An 18,185-nucleotide genomic window follows, 5' to 3' on the forward strand; every position below is an offset into this window, starting at 1 on the left:
GATGCAATCTGCCAGTTTTCCAAAGTACTGTGGATTTCATTTAGAAATTAAATTGCTTTATTTAATTTATAAATGAAAAAAATTCAAAAGCAACTTTTTTGACACATTTAGAGCCTTTAGATTAATCTTAATGGGAGGTTAAGCTCTTCTGCAGACTTCCTCATCACTGCTCTCTTCTTGATTGACAATTCTGTTCTGCACTGTCCAACAGATGACTTTATCATTCTTTCAACTTGTTTTTGGACTGCCTTCTGTTTGCTTTCTGTTTTGTTAGGGAACTAGGCATAAAAAATATACATATATTTTTTGAATATCTTTTGGAAAAAAAGTTTCAAAGACAATTCCTAAAAGTCATGAAATATGCCCTTTATTTGATCATTCTCACTTTCAAAGATAAATATCCAAGAAATCGCTAAGTGTAAGTAATTTTTGGATCCTCTGTTTGTCTTCAACTATTGGTCATATATTTTGTGTGGTGCACTCCCTTGACGTTATTACAAGAGCCAGTAGCTGTTAAAGCACACAACGCAGGCTATACACCCTTGTTTTGACCTTTTCCAGAATAATTATATCTGGACCAAAATGCCAAGTTGCCTATTAACTATCAACTATTGCCACCATTTGGCAGAACTGGTGGAAGTTATGAAAAAATGTGTACGTTCTTCAAAATGTTCCCCCTGCATCGCCTCACATCTCAAAGTGACGGTAGATGCTCTCCACATAACCCAGCACCCTCTGCCAGTCAGGTCCACCAGCTCGCAGCATCTCATCTGCTGTCTGAAGGAGAAATATTTCAGATAGATTTACCAGCTTGAACACAAACCAAATGTACGTTGTGCATGGAATAATGGAAGTGATCTTTACCAGTGATGGGGTTATTCCCACAGTCTCTCCTGTTTTGAATGCCAGGCTGAGATTTTCTCGCTAAAAAAAAAAGGGGGGGGCAAGTTGTTAAGTTGAACACAAACAATAGCTTGATCTTATCCAGAATACCAACAATGTGTGCATTTTGTACCTTGTTCTCAGGACTAAGGCTGCTGTAGGGGACGTGTGAAGGGAGGTAGGTGTGATAGACAGCACAGAATGCGAGGCCGTCTGCCCAGCTGCTGCTGAAGTTCGTGATGTCAATATTCTGAATGAAGAGGAAAGGTTCACTCAACTCAGACAATAAAGAATCTTTCCATACTTTACAATCGTATTGTTTCAAATCAATACAGGGGTAAGATTTTTTCCTCTATTTCCGTCTTGACTTGAATGCAGCATGCACGCCTATGCGAACTATTTGGACGAAAATATATGTGGATTGATTTTTTGAGATCTAAGGCTCTACGGATACAGAAAAGTATTTAAGGCTTGAGGTCCTTAGAGTTTTGTTTGTTTTCCACTTATGTAACATTTTATGTTTTAGTGACTTCTTATGTTTTGGCATTTTTGGTTACTCCTTCATTTTTGTCGTCAATTTAATTAGTTCATCTTCTTTAGTTAAATCTGGTGTGTTTCCTAGTAGTGTATTCATATTTTTTTAGTTATTCTCTACCAAAATATCATCAGCTCAATCAAGATCCTGGCTTTCCTCCATCAGCTGCAAAGTGTTACTAATCAAGCACCTGCTCCATGGTCAGTAATCAATGCCCCAGCGTAAATACATTCCATTAAAGCCAGCTCTCTTCCAGATTCACCTATTTGTACTGCTTTATATGGTTTTCCTTTATAGCCTCCATTAAAACATCATTTAACCCACGTAAAACTTGCATCATTTTCCACGTTTGCCTCAGTCCTCGCACGCACAAGGGTTAATACCACCTGCCTACTTAATGTTAGATCCTTGTTCTAATCACATATCAGACTCCATGCAATTAAAAATATATGTAAACTGTATGACAGCAAAAAAAATAAATTAATTAATGTAGCCCTTTATAATTAAATTTCAGTCATCAATAACATGGCTTTATATTGAATTTAAATCAGCTTAACATTAGTTACATACATTAAGTTTAGTACCAATTACAGTTTATAGTTCCTGGTTCTTTTTATTCCCATCTATCTTCATGGTCATTGAGAATAAAGGCCTTCAGATACTCCAACTGCAACATGTAGCCTCTACATCTCGCAACTAAGAGCAATTCCAGTTCCAGTACTGGAAGACATTCTTTAGTTATTGCCTGAAATGTGGAAAGCCAAAGCAAGACAGTGTGCTAACAGTAAACTAGCTGTACTTTAAAGCATTGATTGATTAAAATTTACTAACAGTGTGTTAAACCTGAGAAAACTGGACTGTGCCTTTACCACATTTGGAATGCACAAAACACTAAACCGACTCTTGAGTCACCTTGTATCCTTGGGTTCTGCTCTGACACCAGCGGAGCAGCGAGTTTCTCTTTGAGCCTCCATGGCGACGCAGAAGTAGGTTGAAACCATCCTGGGATCTAACAGCAAGATAAAGAAAAAAAGATCTACGAGCCGAGCTTTTTTGATTTTTTTGTCTTTGTACAGCATTAAAAAAAAAAAAAGGCAGGAAACTTCAGTAAAACGTTTCCTGCGTTTTGCGGGAGGGGGCATTTGTTGTCCTTAAAATGGAGACTCCACCGGACAAATTGGATCAAAGGAAACAAAACAACTTTAACAGGATGTGGCAATTCCATTGGCCTTGATGTCAGAGGGGTATGTGGCTAAGAGTGTGGACTCACTTTGTGGGTGGCAGCTCGGTGAGGGCTGAGTTGTACTTATTTAGAGACTCTTCACGCTTTCCTGCAAAGAAAGCGACAGGATTTATAAAACATCTCATCAACAGCATACTATAAAATTTAACAGCTTTATTAGGTGCTCTGATCAAATGTTAACAGCTGGTAAATAATTTACCCGCACAAAAAAAAAAAAAAAACATTCTATTGATCCATTTATCTGCAGAATCTTATATGTCAACCTTCTAAAACATCACATGATGTGAAGTAAGACATGCACTGACAAGACAAAACTTGCTTTCAAATACATGACGCACACAAAGGTATCAGGACTGATTTGACCCTGTGCTTTTAATCTTTCTCGTCCTTTGAATTTCCTTTATCTTCTACTACAGAGGGAAAAAACAGAAAACTTTGTTCTTTGGCTGATTGATTCTTACACATTGTGGTCACGCATTGTTCAATGGATTCCGGCGCCTTTGATACTACAGAAAACACAATTTAATCACCAGCTAAGTCGGGTTGCCAGGTTCTTCCGGACATGCCAAAAAAACTTTCTGTAACATGAGAGTCAAAACTCTAAGACACCTGGGTCAGACCATATTTGGCGGCCGAACATAGGACCTCAATTTCCACATCTATCAGAGCAGTTGTCTGAGGTTGGATTCTAGACTTTGGGATCTTTGTTGCAGGTCTCTCTCTACTTATTTCCAATCTGACCAACTGCAAATAAAGCTAATGCCAGAGCAACCTTTAAAATGAGACGCCTTACATTCTGCACCAATGAATCTTCATGCAGGTACTCCTGAAACATCACAGCAATTATCCAATAATAAGGTTACATGATCTCATGCTATGCTGCATCTGCACTGACAAACATTCAATTACCGCAGCATGTTGATTCCTTGGAGTAGCTTCAACAACCAGCTGTTCCAACATTTAGCAACTTCTGATTATCTCCAATAGTTATTATACCACTCGGGGGAACTCAAAGTACATTGTCTTTTTTATCCCATGATGGTAAAAGTAACTGGGTCCTGAAGAAAGTCAACACTGTAAATTGACAGTGTCTTTCCAAATTCATACACAATGAACTATTACAAATACACGTTTTTTCCTCCTAACTCCCAATGGTGTCCATATGGGCAAGCAGCAGTCCAATTGTACGTCTCCGATCATAAAATTGAAAGTAAATGGGCTTGAAAAGGTTTAAATCAGTAAATGCCTTGTGATTTGAATGTTCACCTGTAAAATTGTGCAAGCACATTTGTTAACCAATAGTAACCAGCCATTTTGCTTAGTAATCTCCAAACAGAGTCCTCCTTTAAAGAATCAAAGCATTTTCAAACTGAGACAATTTCCACCTCCCACAGTAAAATGTGGATCGATGTTTTGGTCCAGCTCCATCCATCAACTCTGACCAGTTTCTCTGTCCTAACTGAAGAAAATGCATCACTACAGCACAATGCTGCCATTATCAGGCTTCACACAGTGGGACTCCAAATTATGCAGGCTACAGAATGCACCAAATGTTACTTAAAGTTATCAGAGCAAATCCATCCATCCATCCATTTTCTTTACATTCTTGTCCCTTAGTGGGGACTGGAGGGTTGCTGGTGTCTATCTCCAGCTAACGTTCCGGGCGAGAGGTAGGGTTCACCCTGGACAGGTTGCCAGTCTGTCGCAGGGCAACACAGAGACACACAACCATGCACACACACACTCACACCTAGGGGCAATTTGGAGAGGCCAATTAACCTGATAGTCATGTTTTTGGACTGTGGGAGGAAACTGGAGTACCCGGAGAAAACCCACGCATGCACAGGGAGAACATGCAAACTCCATGCAGAAAGAATCAAACCCAGAACCTTCTTCCTCCAAGGCAACAGCTCTACCAACTGCGCCACTGTGCAGCCCATCAGAGCAAATGGATAATTCAAATGCTCGCTACACTTTGAAGTTGTTTATTTCCAAAACCTTTTTAAAGTATATTTCTTTTGTTCCTTCTAATTCACAATGATGTGCTGCTTTGTACTGATGTATCATAAAACAATCCCTATAAAACATATTGAATTTTGTGGTTGAAAAGGGACACAATATTCAAGGGGTTTAAAGAACTTGCAATGAGAAGACAAAAGCTAATATGAACAAAGATAAACAGCAAAACCTCACTAAACACAATCAGTTTGTGCAGAAATTTTATAGAGAAACTGACCAGCATCACTGGAAAACTTGCCATCTTGCCAATCCAGACCTTTTCTTCCTCTTAGTTGCCCCAAGTTCTAGAAAACAAAATTTGTTTTAGCTGACAGCAGATAAGGGTTACGTGATCTTTAAATATGAAGTAATACATTTTTGTTGTTGTTGTTTTTGCCCAGAGCTTGTATCTCACCCTGTTGGTTGACTCCAGTGTTGAAGTGGAGTTAGTCTGGAAGGTTCCATTCTGGTTGGCAGCATTGTCTGAAGAAGGAGGCAATCTAGACAGGCTTCTAACACATAACAACAACAACAACAACAACAACAACAGACTTTAATACCTAGCAATTTTTCACTGGACAGTTGTTTCTCTCAGATCCAGCTTTGAATTAATCTGATGAGGCTGTCCTCATGTGGTCCCACGGAGATGTATGGAAACGAATTCAGAGGAAACCACAGCAGCATTCCACCTCAACAAGGTAATTGTTATCCTTCTTTGCATGCCAAAGATAATAATTGCAAAAGACGCAACAGTTTTGTTCAGAAAAGTCTATCAAATTACACACAACAATTGCACCGAGTGCAAATATATTTGCAGATTTTGGTTACTTTAAAGAGAGCAGTGGGCTTAAGAGTTTGTCTCACCTTGACCTCTCTGAAGATGTTACCCTTCGTGGATTATTGGACTGAACATCTGCTCCGTACTGATCCTCATTGGTCACGTTTCTCAGGGAAGTTCTGGTCATGCCTTTACAGTCTATTATTGAATCGTCCTCAACAACATTCTTCACAACGAGATTCTGACTCTTACTGTCCATCCTTTCTCCCCCGAGCATGTACAATGCCCTCACCCTGCCCCGATTGGTCCCCTCTTTGCTTTCAGAGATATTGGATTCTCCATTGGATGGCTTCAGCTCCTGTCGTGCGTGAACTTCAGTTTTGTCTTGAACCTCGGTGAAAACAGACAGTTTTTGCCTGGTTTCCTTCAGTTCTCTTTGTAGAGTGACCAGCTGATTTTCAGCCTCTTTCTGTCTCTGCTGAGCAGCGGCCAGCTCCATCTCAATTTCCTTGTGGGCCGTTCTTAACGCCGTAAGCTCCTCTTCTGCCTCGGCTTTCAGGCGGTCAGCCACTGACACGGCCACCTGAAAGTCTGCCTGGAACTGCAGCCATTCCCCACGCTCTGTCTGAAGGGAAATAGTTGGCGTTATTTAAAAAGTGACATTTCACCTCATTTTAATGACATGGCAGAGATTTAATGCACTAGTGATCCACAATTAATAAAAAATGTCCTAATTTTTGCCCCCAAAAAAGATCAGGTTGTATAAGGTCAGTGATCAGCCAGACAACTGTAACAGGTGCACCTCAAGGGATACCCTTGCTTCAGCACATGCAATTTCAATTGATGGCTGGTAAACAGACTTTTGCTGAACTACAATCATCTGAATCCAATATGTTAAAGCAGGGAAACATCTAAAACCTGCAGGCCAGTGGCTTGAGGACCAGGGTTGGGAAACAGTGAATTAGAGGATGAAAGGAGGTGGCTGCTGGTCGTTCTTCATATGAATATAAAGTCCATAAAGTACCTTTAACCTTCTGTGTTCATTGTGTTTTACACTTTGCTAATGCTTTCTTTGTTCTACCTCTTAATGTGACCGTCTATATCTCATCCTTTGTAATTAGTCTGGGAGTCCACAATGTATATCTCTGACAAACGTTACTTGAGCCAATAGCTACTTTCCTTCCTGAGGAATTAACAGTGCAACACTCTTCAGTGTAGCAGTTGCTGTTGAGTAAGGAAGACTTAGCTTCATTTAGCACGACTCAGCTGTTTAAAAATGAAGCAAACAGAGGAAACAAAAAAAAAAAAAAGCTTCAGAAGCTTCTCGGAAGAAGACTGGGTGGTCTCATCTAGTAGAAGCCAAATATGTCAGATACCAGGAAGCTAAGTGTATTGGAGAAAATTTGTTTTATCTTTTTAAAAGCTACATTTCTGTCAGAAATTGTTGGTGGTACAGATTTCAGCTTTTGTGTAAGAGTCAGCTTATTTCCTACATAAACTACATCCTACATGTGTGTCGTCTGTTCTGAAGCAGGCATATTTATATCAAATTAGGTTGTGAAAAGGAGCAATCAAATATCCATTTGGCCCACACAAGTTATACCAAACTAAACAGCAGGTCTCAGCATGCTGAAAGGAGTGGAGCGCCAAGTCACTTCTAAAGAAGCATAACTAAATGGGTCAGAAGTGTTCAACTTTTTTTCATTTTTCACATCAGTCTTGTATTGTGAAACTGCATTCTATGTCTCAACTCCTTGGGCTGCGATCCAAAGATGTTCTTTTGTTTTTGTACATATGAGCAATACAGTTTCTGAGTAAGATTCTCATCAAACTGACTCTGTTTCGCAACTTCAAGGATGACAGGAAAAAAAAAAAAAGGTTTGTGCATATCTGAGGCTAGCATACTGAAATAAAGGGGAGAAGGCAAACATCAAACAAACAGGGATCAAAAGAGGAAATCTGAACCAGCCAAAGCCAAGAGGTAACCGATAACAGATTATTGTGAAAGTCAAGGCAATGATTACTGTAAGACGAAACGCTAAAGGATATGGGGAGGGAAAGCAAAAATAAAAGTGTTTTAAATCACACACGTTTGAAGCAGAGCTACGTGAGCCAGGGAATTGAGACCGAGAAGCAGAGGAGTCGGGAAGGTTTGGGGAATTAGATGAAGAATGGATGGAGATGTGAGGAGGAGGGGAAGTCTGAGCCAACACGTTCCCTCATCTGACCAGTGACTCCAGACCGCAGCTGGGCTTGATTACACTGAATGCGCGCGCACACACACACGCACACATAATATTATATTCCTTTTCCTCACTCCCACACATACACCCCTCTTTTTGTTCCACCGCAACATCAAACCTCACTGTTAACTTTACTGAAAGCACTAAATGAAAAGAAACATGATGTTTCCTGTTTGAAACTGTGCAAGTTCTGAATTAAGGAAATCCTAACCCCCCACCCCCACCACTGTTTTTCAATGCTCGTGTCTGTGCGGTGTATTTCTTATCTGAATGTGGATGCACCAACTAGAGCATGTCTGTTTAAGGAAACAGGAAGAGGTGCTCCTCGGTTCATACTGCGATAACAGCGTGGATTTACACACAAACTGACCCAGTCCCAAAAGGCCTGACCTCGTGGTCCCCTGCAAGACCAGATGAGGTATCCAACCTCGACAGGGACAAACATACATCTATGCCTGTCTCCAGGCACAGCTGAAATCCTGGCTGATCCTGGGAAAGGTCCAGCACACTTGGAAATGTCCTCTGAGTATGTTCCACCCATCTATCCCTTGTTCACCTCCACACCCAGTTTTTAGAAAACATTCTTGAGGGAACTATCCCAACTGCGTAATGTTTCTCTTCTTCTGTTTTCTACTTTTCCACAGCCTGTAATGTGAATTCAGAGATTGTTTGGAAAGCTCTTGAGATGTAGTGCTTGACAAATGGAAAATGTCTTTTAAAACATTTTGTCACAGTAGAATTAGAAGAAAAACACAAGTTTTGTGTCTATTTTCCTACAATTTTTTTTAAATCACTCTTTAAAGAGTTTAAGTAGAAGAATGGTTTAAATCAAACCTTTTTTCGTGTGTCATCAAAGTCAATTAATTGAAAATCTGTGGCAATATTTTCAACTAATGTTCACTGTCCATCCGACCTGACGAAGCTTCAGCTATTTTGCTAAGAAGACGGACTAGTTAGGGTTTCTTGACACTCAAAGTTGAGAGACTAAACCCCAAAAGACCTCCACTTTAAATGGCAATTGACACAGTGGGGTTAATCACTTTGAATACATTTTGAAAAACAAATACGCTTTTTATTTATGTACTAATATACACATTTATAGATGCCAACGGCACAATTTCTACAAACAACTCAACTTGAGGCGACCCAAAGCCTGCAGATGCAATCACCAGCAAGCGACACTACAAATCTAGCAGAGAGCGAACACGAAAATCCTAGCTGGTGCACAGTCTTCTTTGAACACGTGACTAGCCTGCATGACCTCCATGTGCAGGGGCCCTTTCTAAGGCTTGTTTTGCAGGAGCAGTCTAGCGAGCAGAGAAAAGAGAACCAGCAGATCATTTCTGAAAATCTCCAGCAGCGTTCACCTGGAACTGATTCCGAAGCACGGCTTTGAGAAGATCTGACGGGAACACAAATTCATCCAGCCACCCACGCGGCAACATGCATACATGCAATGAATGAGCTGATTTCGCTTTTGCTCGTTAAGACAACTGAAAGACATAAGCACAGACAGATGGTGCTCTGCTGCTGGAAGTGCATAGGGAAAGCATTCTGACTCTCGGATAGACGGAGAGTGACAAGGAGATTTTTGGAAGCGGCAAAGAGAAAGCACATAGAAGAACCTTGCTGTAAAAATGTCACAGGAAGACTAGCAGGGTACTTAAACTGAATAGAAAAAGAGTTAATCAATCTGGCCAGATACGATGAAGAAAAATTCGAAGTTGAGCTCAGATAAAAGGATAAAATGAATGAGGGGAAAAGGTGAAACAATGTAGAAGAAAGGAGAGGAAGCGTGAGATGAGTCAGGAAGGAGTACTGCTGCAAAAGTAATAATAAAACTATTGCAGATTCATGCTCTGTATTTTTTTTCACTTAAAACAGGCACAAAATAGTCTTAATGCTTCTTTAAACAAGTGTTCATGCCCCACGATCTTTTCTCCCCATTTTCTCACTTTACAACCACAAACTTTAATATGTTTTATTCAGATTGAGCTTTGCATCACCCCCAGAGTCATTGTGAGTCTCTGATTAAAGTGCTCCTTGTGAGTCAGTTTACTACTGGTATTGTCACACCAGGGACTGCTTTGTGTTTGTCTATTAAATATTCCAAATAAAAAAAAAACTTAAAAAAAACTGTGACATTTGTGACGGTGATGTGACAAAATGCCAATGAAGTTCAATGCACTTTAGACATAAAAAACACTTGAGTCATGCAAGGGCACAAGTGTTTTTGTGTCCTTGCAAGAGGGGAAAAAATCTGCTTTGTAAAAATCTGCATGTATTTTCCTATGGGACACAAACAACAACATAAACTCCGTCAGTTACAGTGCAGAGCTCAACCCCCTCCACCTCACAGCAGAGCACAGAACAAAACAGGTTTTGTCTCCCAAACAACTGAATGTGAACCCCCGCTCTCTACATAGCAGCTCCATTTTCCACAAAAAGAGAATCCCGGGCCTTCAGAGGAGAGCGGGAGGGTTTAATAAGACGACCTCTGCTTGCTCATATCGCTCTGCTGAGGGCTCATGTAAACACAAGGTCTGAGCTGCCCCATTTCCACGACACGCTGGCCCCCTCTCAGTGCTGTATTACAGTTTTTCTAAGGTTTCCTGACCTGTGTGAGGCTGATATTACTAAGACCCTTATTAGAATGTGGGAAAGTTTACAAGAGATTGAAGAAATGATAGATAAAGCTTGGAGTGAATAAACTGTCCACATCAGTGAGGATTGGACTACAGGAGAAACAATCTATACGTATAGACTGTGTCAGATTTTCAATTACAGATGATGGAAACACATCGTCTGCGACTCTACGACAGATGAAGTAGGTCCACTGTAGGTCATATCCAGCTGTTGTAATCTGAGGCAGATCTAGAGGAAACTAAGAGCATCTGCCCACAGAGCTCATAAGGGAGGGAAAGGCATTAGAATTGAGTGACTGACAGGAAATTACCAAAGAATATCATCATCCCCATGAAAACACAGAAAGCTTTAGCAATAGAATAGAAGAATTCTCAAAAGAATTCAATTTCATTCTCATTGTACTCAGGTTATTCAGTTTGGGCTTGTTATAGGAGGAAATGCAACTTTGAAGTTGAGACTTTTAACTTCTTACATCAAAGTGGGGCACAACTGCCAACATTATCTCAAGTAAGGTGATTTCAGATTATTTCTCTCTCTCTCTCTCTCTCTCTCTCTCTCTCTCTCTCTCTCTCTCTCTCTTTATCTCTCTCTCTCTGGCCTCTGAGGACAAGCAGAGGACAGGAAAAGCTTTAATGAACAAGGCTGCAGCTCCCAGGAGGCAGAGTGGGGCTCATTCCAAAGTCTATTGTGGTTTGGGAGCTGGGAAGTGACAGAATGTGTGTGTCAGTGTTATCTCACAGCTGAGGGGTTATAGCAACCAACCTGGCTTGTGGATAACTTCCTGTTTACTTAAGAAAAGTAATTTATCAAATGTGCTGGGGAAAACAAGATTACTATTATCAAGCATGTCTGGAGGTCTAAAAACATAACATCTCACTGCATTATACAAAACTTTATTTATAGACAGAATTGCTTTTACTTTGTATGTGTTGAATGAAAATGCTAATAGAAATATTAGACATGCATTTACTGTGAGAACTGCAATTTTACCTGCTGTAAAGGCAATCTATAATCCTTGAATGATTGAAATATATGTCAGCGCAGCCCTAACATGGCTATTCATGACTAGTCACCACTCACAGTTCAGTAAGCACACAGCTCAAAACTCACAAGGAAAGCCATTGCTTACCTGCAAAGTAGTCTTTAAACTTTTCACTTCAGTGAGCAGTTGCTTTAGCATCTCTGAGAGGGGGTGAAAACAAAAAATATGAGAAAGAACATGCAAATCAAACAGGAAATGTGTCAAAGAAAACTTCTGCAGCTCTGAATCACTTTGCATTAAATACAGGACGAGAAGCTTTATGACCAACTGAGACAATTCTTGCCTGTTGTGTTTGTGGTCCCATCCCGTCTGTCTGTAACACCCAGTGTACTCCGGCACTCCTCCAGGAGTTTTGCTAGTTCTTTGCTTTGTTTGTCTTTGTCTTCATTACCCGGCAGGAGGGACTCACTCAGACTACTGTTTCTTTCTTTCTTGCTCTGCTCCACAGAGCTGGTGGCAGGTGGCGCGCTGCACACCGACGAAGGACTCTTTATAGGACTAACAGCCACACTCTTCACTTGGGAGCCCGACGTTCTGGATGTAGGGGTCGGTAGGCCGCCATTTCTCCCTGAATAAGCTTGCCCCTTGCCTGCCACAATACTGCCAGGTTTCTTGAGAACAGGGCTCACTGCAGGACTGACTGCAGAGCTGCTTGGGCCACCTGGTGGAGGAGGCTTCCAGTCAGGAGGGGGGATAGGGCTCCTTGGAGAGCATTGGTGTGGTTTCTTCCCACTCGAAGTGACGGTTGCAGCTGGTGGTGGGGGTAAAGTAGGGGATGCGGTGGGAAGTGGAAGTTGGGGAATGCTGCTCTGTGGAGATGAAGGTGGAGTGTGGAAACTCTCCAAAGGTGCCCCTAGGAATAAAAATGAAAGAATGAAAAGAGTCCAGTTCTAAGTCCAATTGAGAGTCTGTACCATGAATTCGTACTGTTGTCAGAGGCGCCAACTAAGCCTGTGGAGATAAACGATAAATCAATTAATCGCACGATAAATTAAACCTATTGACCTCATTTTAATTATCGGCTTTATCGTCTCTTCCTGCCTTTTTTCTTTCTGTTGACACTGAATGAAAAAAGTCTCAACTCCGTGCTCTCCACTGACCCTCCCTTCCTCATTTCCTTAGTGTAATGTCCAGCTCACACTACAGAGTTGTCGGCTGACTGTCGGCCCATTTTCAAAACCTGAGAGATACATTAGCCGACAGAAATCCTAGGTATAACTGTTCAATCGGGTTTGTCGTGCCATGTGGTGTCCAGTCACATGGGCACAAAATAATGGCTACAAGTCCAGTTAACTAATTTTAAAATCAGGCATTAATCAATGCTTTACTAGAATCTACCTGTGATGCATGTGGCTAGAGTCAGCGTAAAGTTCTGACTGAATGAAAATCATTATAACCTATTTATGTCACATTAACGAAGAACAGCTGAAAAGTTACCGGGTTTATCAACTGCAGTAGCAATTTGGCTCCAACTCCTCTCCTTGTCATTTCTATATTATTTGCACGAAATGTTGAATAAATATTAATGTTGTTTCCACATATCATCTCCAATGTCTGCTGGACTTCGGGTTGCGCCGTGTCAGCTGTTTAGGATTCCCTTCGTAATTTCCCCTGAGAAAGCGCGGAGGAGAATCCGCGTTTTCTGATTGGCTACCTCTCTGCCAGCATGCCTAGGTGGGCCCCATGTGGGGGAAAGGAGGGCTGACATAGGGGTCCCATATGGGTTTGTCCGCGGGTTCCACGGTGGCCCCACATGGGTTTGCCCATGCAGGGCCCATGTGGGCTGTGGCCCTACAAGGGCAAACCCATGTCGGGCCACCGTGGAGCCCGCGAACAAACCCATATGGGACCTGTCTGGTCTGCCCTCCTTTTCCCCATATGGGGCCCACCTAGCCATGCTGGCAGGGCTGTCACATTCAACAGTCTGCGTTAAGATCCCAGTCAGGGAAAACCCATGACTGACTGATCGGTTACAAAATCCCCAGCGACAATCTTGGAACGCCCAACGTTCTAAGATTATCGTAAGAGGAAAATAGGGGCAAAACATCGTGTAGTGTGAACTATTACGTCAGGTTGTGCCCGTCTTCTCTATTTAAATCTAGAAGGCCAATACAGTACATGTTGTGTTCTGTGTTTTCTGTAGTTATTTTTTGAGGTTTTCTGTATTTAGTCCTGTTCCTGTCCTGTCTACTCTGTTGTTGCTTCCCAGGTGTGTGTAGTTTTCCTGACTACCCTCCCTGTGTATTTAAGTCCACCTGTGTCCTTTGTCTCTTGTCGGGTCCTCGTCTAAAGTCAGTTCTGTCGTATGTCTTACATTTCTCTGCTCTCCAGTAGAACTGTTGAAGTCCTGGTTAGCGTTAGCTCTCGTTTTCAGTCCTCCGTGTATCATTTGCTACCGGTAATTAGCTGTGTGCTATATTCTCTGCCGTGCCGAGCTTTTCATCATTAAATTAATCATTTTCTTCACAACCTGGGTCTCATCGTTCATCCTCCCCACCTCCCATTCACCACTTCATGACAGTATACAGACTTCATAATCTGCACTCTTTTGGTTGAATACAGTATTTATTTACACTTTGGCTTTATGTTTAGTTTTTATTCAAGTACGATTCTGTGGAGACTGAGAATCCATTTTATTTTTGTTTTTGGTTGTTTTGTTAATTTAGTTTATCAGTTCCAGTGTTATGTGTTTTGAAAATAAAGTGTATCTATGGCTGCATTATTAGTCATTTCCATTAAATCAGTGTCAACTGGTCTTGAAACAATATTATCGTTTATCGCAATAATTTTTTAGAGAATTGCTCAGCAAANGACCCATCTGGTCTGCCCTCCTTTTCCCCATATGGGGCCCACCTAGCCATGTTGGCAGGGCCGTCACATTCAACAGGCTGCGTTAAGATCCCAGTCGGGGAAAACCCATGATTTAGATTGAAGCCACGACCGATGATCTACCGTAACACACCACACACTGCAGGATGATCGGTTACAAAATCACCAGCGACAATCTTGGAACACGAACGTTCTAAGATTATCGTAAGGGGAAAATAGGGGCAAAACATCGTGTAGTGTGAACTATTGCGTCAGGATGTGCCCGTCTTCTCTATTTAAATCTAGTGATTACTGAAGGCCAATACAGTACATGTTGCGTTCTGTGTTTTCTGTAGTTATTTTTTGAGGTTTTCTGTATTTAGTCCTGTTCCTGTCCTGTCTACTCTGTTGTTGCTTCCCAGGTGTGTCTAGTTTTCCTGACTACCCTCCCTGTGTATTTAAGTCCACCTGTCTCTCTTGTCGGGTCCTCGTCTAAAGTCAGTTCTGTCGCATGTCTTACATTTCTCTGCTCTCCAGTAGAACTGTTGAAGTTCTGGTTAGCGTTAGCTCTCGTTTTCAGTCCTCCGTGTATCATTTGCTACCGGTAATTAGCTGTGTGCTATATTTTCTGCCGTGCCGAGCTTTTCATCATTAAATTAATCATTTTCTTCACAACCTGGGTCTCAGCGTTCATCCTCCCCACCTCCCATTCACCACTTCATGACAGTATACAGACTTCATAATCTGCATGCTTTTGGTTGAACACAGTATTTATTTACACTTTGGCTTTATGTTTAGTTTTTATTCAAGTACGATTCTGTTAATGGAGACTGAGAATCCATTTTATTTTTGTTTTTGGTTGTTTTGTTAATTTAGTTTATCAGTTCCATTGTTATGTGTTTTGAAAATAAAGTGTATGTATGGCAGAAAATCACATGCATTATTAGTCATTTCCATTAAATCAGTGTCAACTGGTCTTGAAACAATATTATCGTTTATCGCAATAATTTTTTAGACAATCGCTCAGCAAAATTTGTTATCGTGACAGGCCTAGCGCCAACTATGGAGTCTGATAACACTTGAGTTGTTCTGCAAAGAACGATAAAGGATTTCAGCACAAACATAGCTGGTGGTGACACAGCCCCAAAGATCTTCAGTTGCAATTATAGCAAAAGAGCAAAGCGTGTACGGTTATCATGTTACTTCACAATATGGTGGTTAACATGAAAAAAATGTGAGAAATGTTCCAACGGGTATAAATCCTAAAACGGTATTTTAAAACAATGGAACGTGGAAAAGACTGCAAGCATCATATTTCATGATCCGCAGCTGCAAGACGCAACAAAATCGACGAAAACAGCTGAATCGAAGCCAGAGTTAAGAAAATAAGCATTTAGTCGTCACTAGTCTTGCTTGTTGACACTGAAAACAATATTCAGTGGGATGGCTCTCGCAAAACACCCAGGCTATAATCATGGAGTCAAACGCTGCAACGTTCATTTCCCACATTAAATAACACAGGGGGTGACATTTTGAGCATTGCAGCATTGGGCTTCCAATAAATTATCAGGTTAGACACAAATGCAGACGTCATTTCCTCTTTCTGGGTTCAGCAATAATTATACCTTAACCAATAATAGGAAAATGGGAGAACAGCGTTTTCTTTCTTTCCCATGTTTGGGCAGATGCTGCTCGACTAGCAAAGGGATTGTTTTTGTTTTTTTTCTAAAGTGACGTAAGAGCTGCTTTTGAACATTTGTAAAGTTATGCACCACCTGCAGCAAGGCCAAACTCACTCATGAAGAATGACAGGATTGTCTAATAAAGATCTAATGCAACCCTTGCTTTTTAATCTTCCATTCCAGCTCTAAATATGCTCTCTCACTCATGTGTATGGGTGGTAAAGTGAATGAATAAGGTAGGATCTGAGTTATTTTAACAAAGTTTGTTTGCGTGCGTGTGTGTGCACATGTGTGTGTGTGTGTGTGTGTGTGTGTGTGTCAGACAGTATTATGGCTCCTATGATTAATCCGCTGCCCTTGCAGTGAGCAGGGGAATTCTGCCGATTCATCACAGCTGGCTCGGCGGGCCCAGGACGAATCACACAGGGACTCAAGGAGAATGACCACTCACTGAGCAACACGAAGGAAGGCTGCCAACATTCCTGCAGCCACACACATTCAGCCTTTGCCTTTCCTTTCCTTTTGTTGCCTTCAGTTTCACAATCACAACCTTTTGGGAAAATTTGTGTAGTTGTTCTTCTCTTCCCCTTTTTCTTTTCCTTATTAGATATATTTTACTTTCTATATTACAAAAAAAAATGTTTTAAACACGATAGAAAAAAAAGGGTTGAGTGGATCCCCAAAATGAACCACTTTCAAAAAAAGGAGCTAGAGTTCAGTTTACCATTAGTTTTAATGTACTCTAAAATGGTTTCTGACTGTTCAAGTTTTACTTTAAGTAGAAAAATTAGGATTTCTGTTTCTTTCTTTTTCCTTTTTCGATTTACCGATATTTACACACAGGCTGCTTATTCGCAGTACAATATACATGATGATTCCATAGAAATAGATTTTTCTGTGGAACATAACTCTTGTTTTTGTAGAGCATTATATTCAAAAGAAATTGCAGCTTAGGAATCTGAAATATGCAAGAGCAATGCCGCTTGACATGCCATTAGCTACTAGAACTTCTAAATTGCAATGAAGCCAATTTACAAGTGCCATTACTTTCTTTGATGATGACTGGCTCTTCCCTCAATAGTAAAAAATAAGGGACTATAGATAGTAACTTCTGTGGTAGTGCCGATGGTTTCTATTGTGCATATTCAGTTAAGGTACCTATTTTGAACTATCAAAATAAAAAGGTATTCTTAGAGGGGGTAACTTCGCAGATATTAGCTATTCACATTCAGCTGCGGTTCCTACCCCCTGCAATTGCCAGAGGTCTATGCTATCTATCTCTCCAGCTAAAAAAACAAAAGAAAAAAAAAACATGAGCTACACTGAACAGGCAAATTGATTTTAGTTCTGAGTATTTCTAACTTGTGTTTTTGAGGACAGAGAGAGTATTGGTTAGCAAGAGAGAGGGGGAGGGGGGGCAGCAAGTGGATGCCCAGGGCACCAATCTTGCAAGAACTGGCCCTGCTGAAAGCTGCATTTGCTCGTCTGCTGACCTACCTGTGTTCCCATTGTTGTCCTTGGTGGAAAAGTTGCCCATCTTGCATTAACAGAGATTGGGCCGGGGAAGCGGCCCTGCAAGTACTTGTTGCTCTTCGTCCAGGCCAGCGCTTAGGTGACCCTGCACACATCCAGTAATTTGTCAGGTGAGGTCATGCAGCCGCAAACAGGCTCCTAAAAGTGTGTGTTTACACGGCGTTAATAACGGACATTCGCCTGTTCAGAAAATCACAATGTTTACAAAAGGAAGCTAAATTATATAGTAGCTGCCTGAGTGAAGTCCTGAATTGAACTTAGACGGTCTAGTTTAGTCTAGTCTAGAGAGATCAAAACAGAAAACAAAATAAGCTGATATACGAGTTTCAAATTTCGGCAGAAGAAATGCGCATAACGAGCAAACGCACCAATCCGAGCCACTGTGCACTGTCCGAGCTGTGAATAAAGCAAACATCTTAATTCTAAAAACCTCTTCTCTCAGCTTAAAAATGCTTTCCCCCAATCGCAAAAAAAAGTTTATTCCTCCATATTAAAGCTGCTAATTATAACATGAAACTAGATACAAACCTTTGAAAGTGAAATAAGTAACTCCAAGAGTCTTCAGATCTCCTTAATAAGTCGCCCTTCTGCTTCTTCCCGCTTTACTTTGTGTGTCTGAAGCGCTGCCCAACGAGAGGCGCTTCTTCTGCTGCTTTCTTCAGTGTAGAGACGCAAAGGCGGCTGCACTGATCCAGCCGCAGCTCTTACCGATCAAACTCAAACACAACCAAGACTTTTCCCTTCTAAGTGTCGCAATTAGAGTAAAAATTTTAAAAAAAAAAAAAAAAAAAAAAG

At 41.1% G+C, this 18,185-nt stretch overlaps 1 protein-coding gene across 3 annotated transcripts; it reads right to left on the reverse strand.

Annotated features, from left to right (window-relative positions):
* Positions 1-348: 348 nt before the first annotated feature.
* On the reverse strand, positions 349-18,178 carry LOC103136048 (cytospin-B). Of its 3 annotated transcripts, none has more exons than XM_007549132.2 (12): positions 17,919-18,178; positions 17,355-17,475; positions 11,651-12,220; positions 11,455-11,507; positions 5,523-6,061; positions 5,074-5,170; positions 4,897-4,963; positions 2,688-2,748; positions 2,330-2,426; positions 1,016-1,132; positions 865-924; positions 349-777 (listed from the first exon to the last, which is right to left on the reverse strand). In XM_007549132.2, exons 2-12 carry the CDS (start codon positions 17,392-17,394, stop codon positions 688-690), a joined length of 1,791 nt encoding a protein of 596 aa, XP_007549194.1. In that variant the 5' UTR covers positions 17,395-17,475; positions 17,919-18,178; the 3' UTR covers positions 349-687. The 3 variants fall into 3 exon arrangements, with proteins under 3 accessions (XP_007549194.1, XP_016525525.1, XP_016525524.1); XM_016670039.1 differs by having other exon boundaries at positions 17,355-17,528; XM_016670038.1 differs by having other exon boundaries at positions 17,355-18,178.
* Between the last annotated feature and the right edge of the window lie 7 nt (positions 18,179-18,185).

Source organism: Poecilia formosa, unplaced genomic scaffold, assembly GCF_000485575.1.
Source record: "Poecilia formosa unplaced genomic scaffold, Poecilia_formosa-5.1.2 Scaffold30, whole genome shotgun sequence".
Taxonomy (NCBI): Eukaryota; Metazoa; Chordata; class Actinopteri; order Cyprinodontiformes; family Poeciliidae; genus Poecilia; species Poecilia formosa.

Excerpts from the sequence above, each read along its gene's own strand:
- LOC103136048 (XM_007549132.2), bottom strand. The coding sequence starts at position 17,394 with ATGGGCAACTTTTCCACCAAGGACAACAATGGGAACACAG. Across the intron at positions 11,508-11,650 it reads TGGGACCACAAACACAACAG|AGATGCTAAAGCAACTGCTC; the intron begins GCAAGAATTGTC and ends ACCCCCTCTCAG. Across the intron at positions 4,964-5,073 it reads CACTGGAGTCAACCAACAGG|AACTTGGGGCAACTAAGAGG; the intron begins GTGAGATACAAG and ends TTTGTTTTCTAG.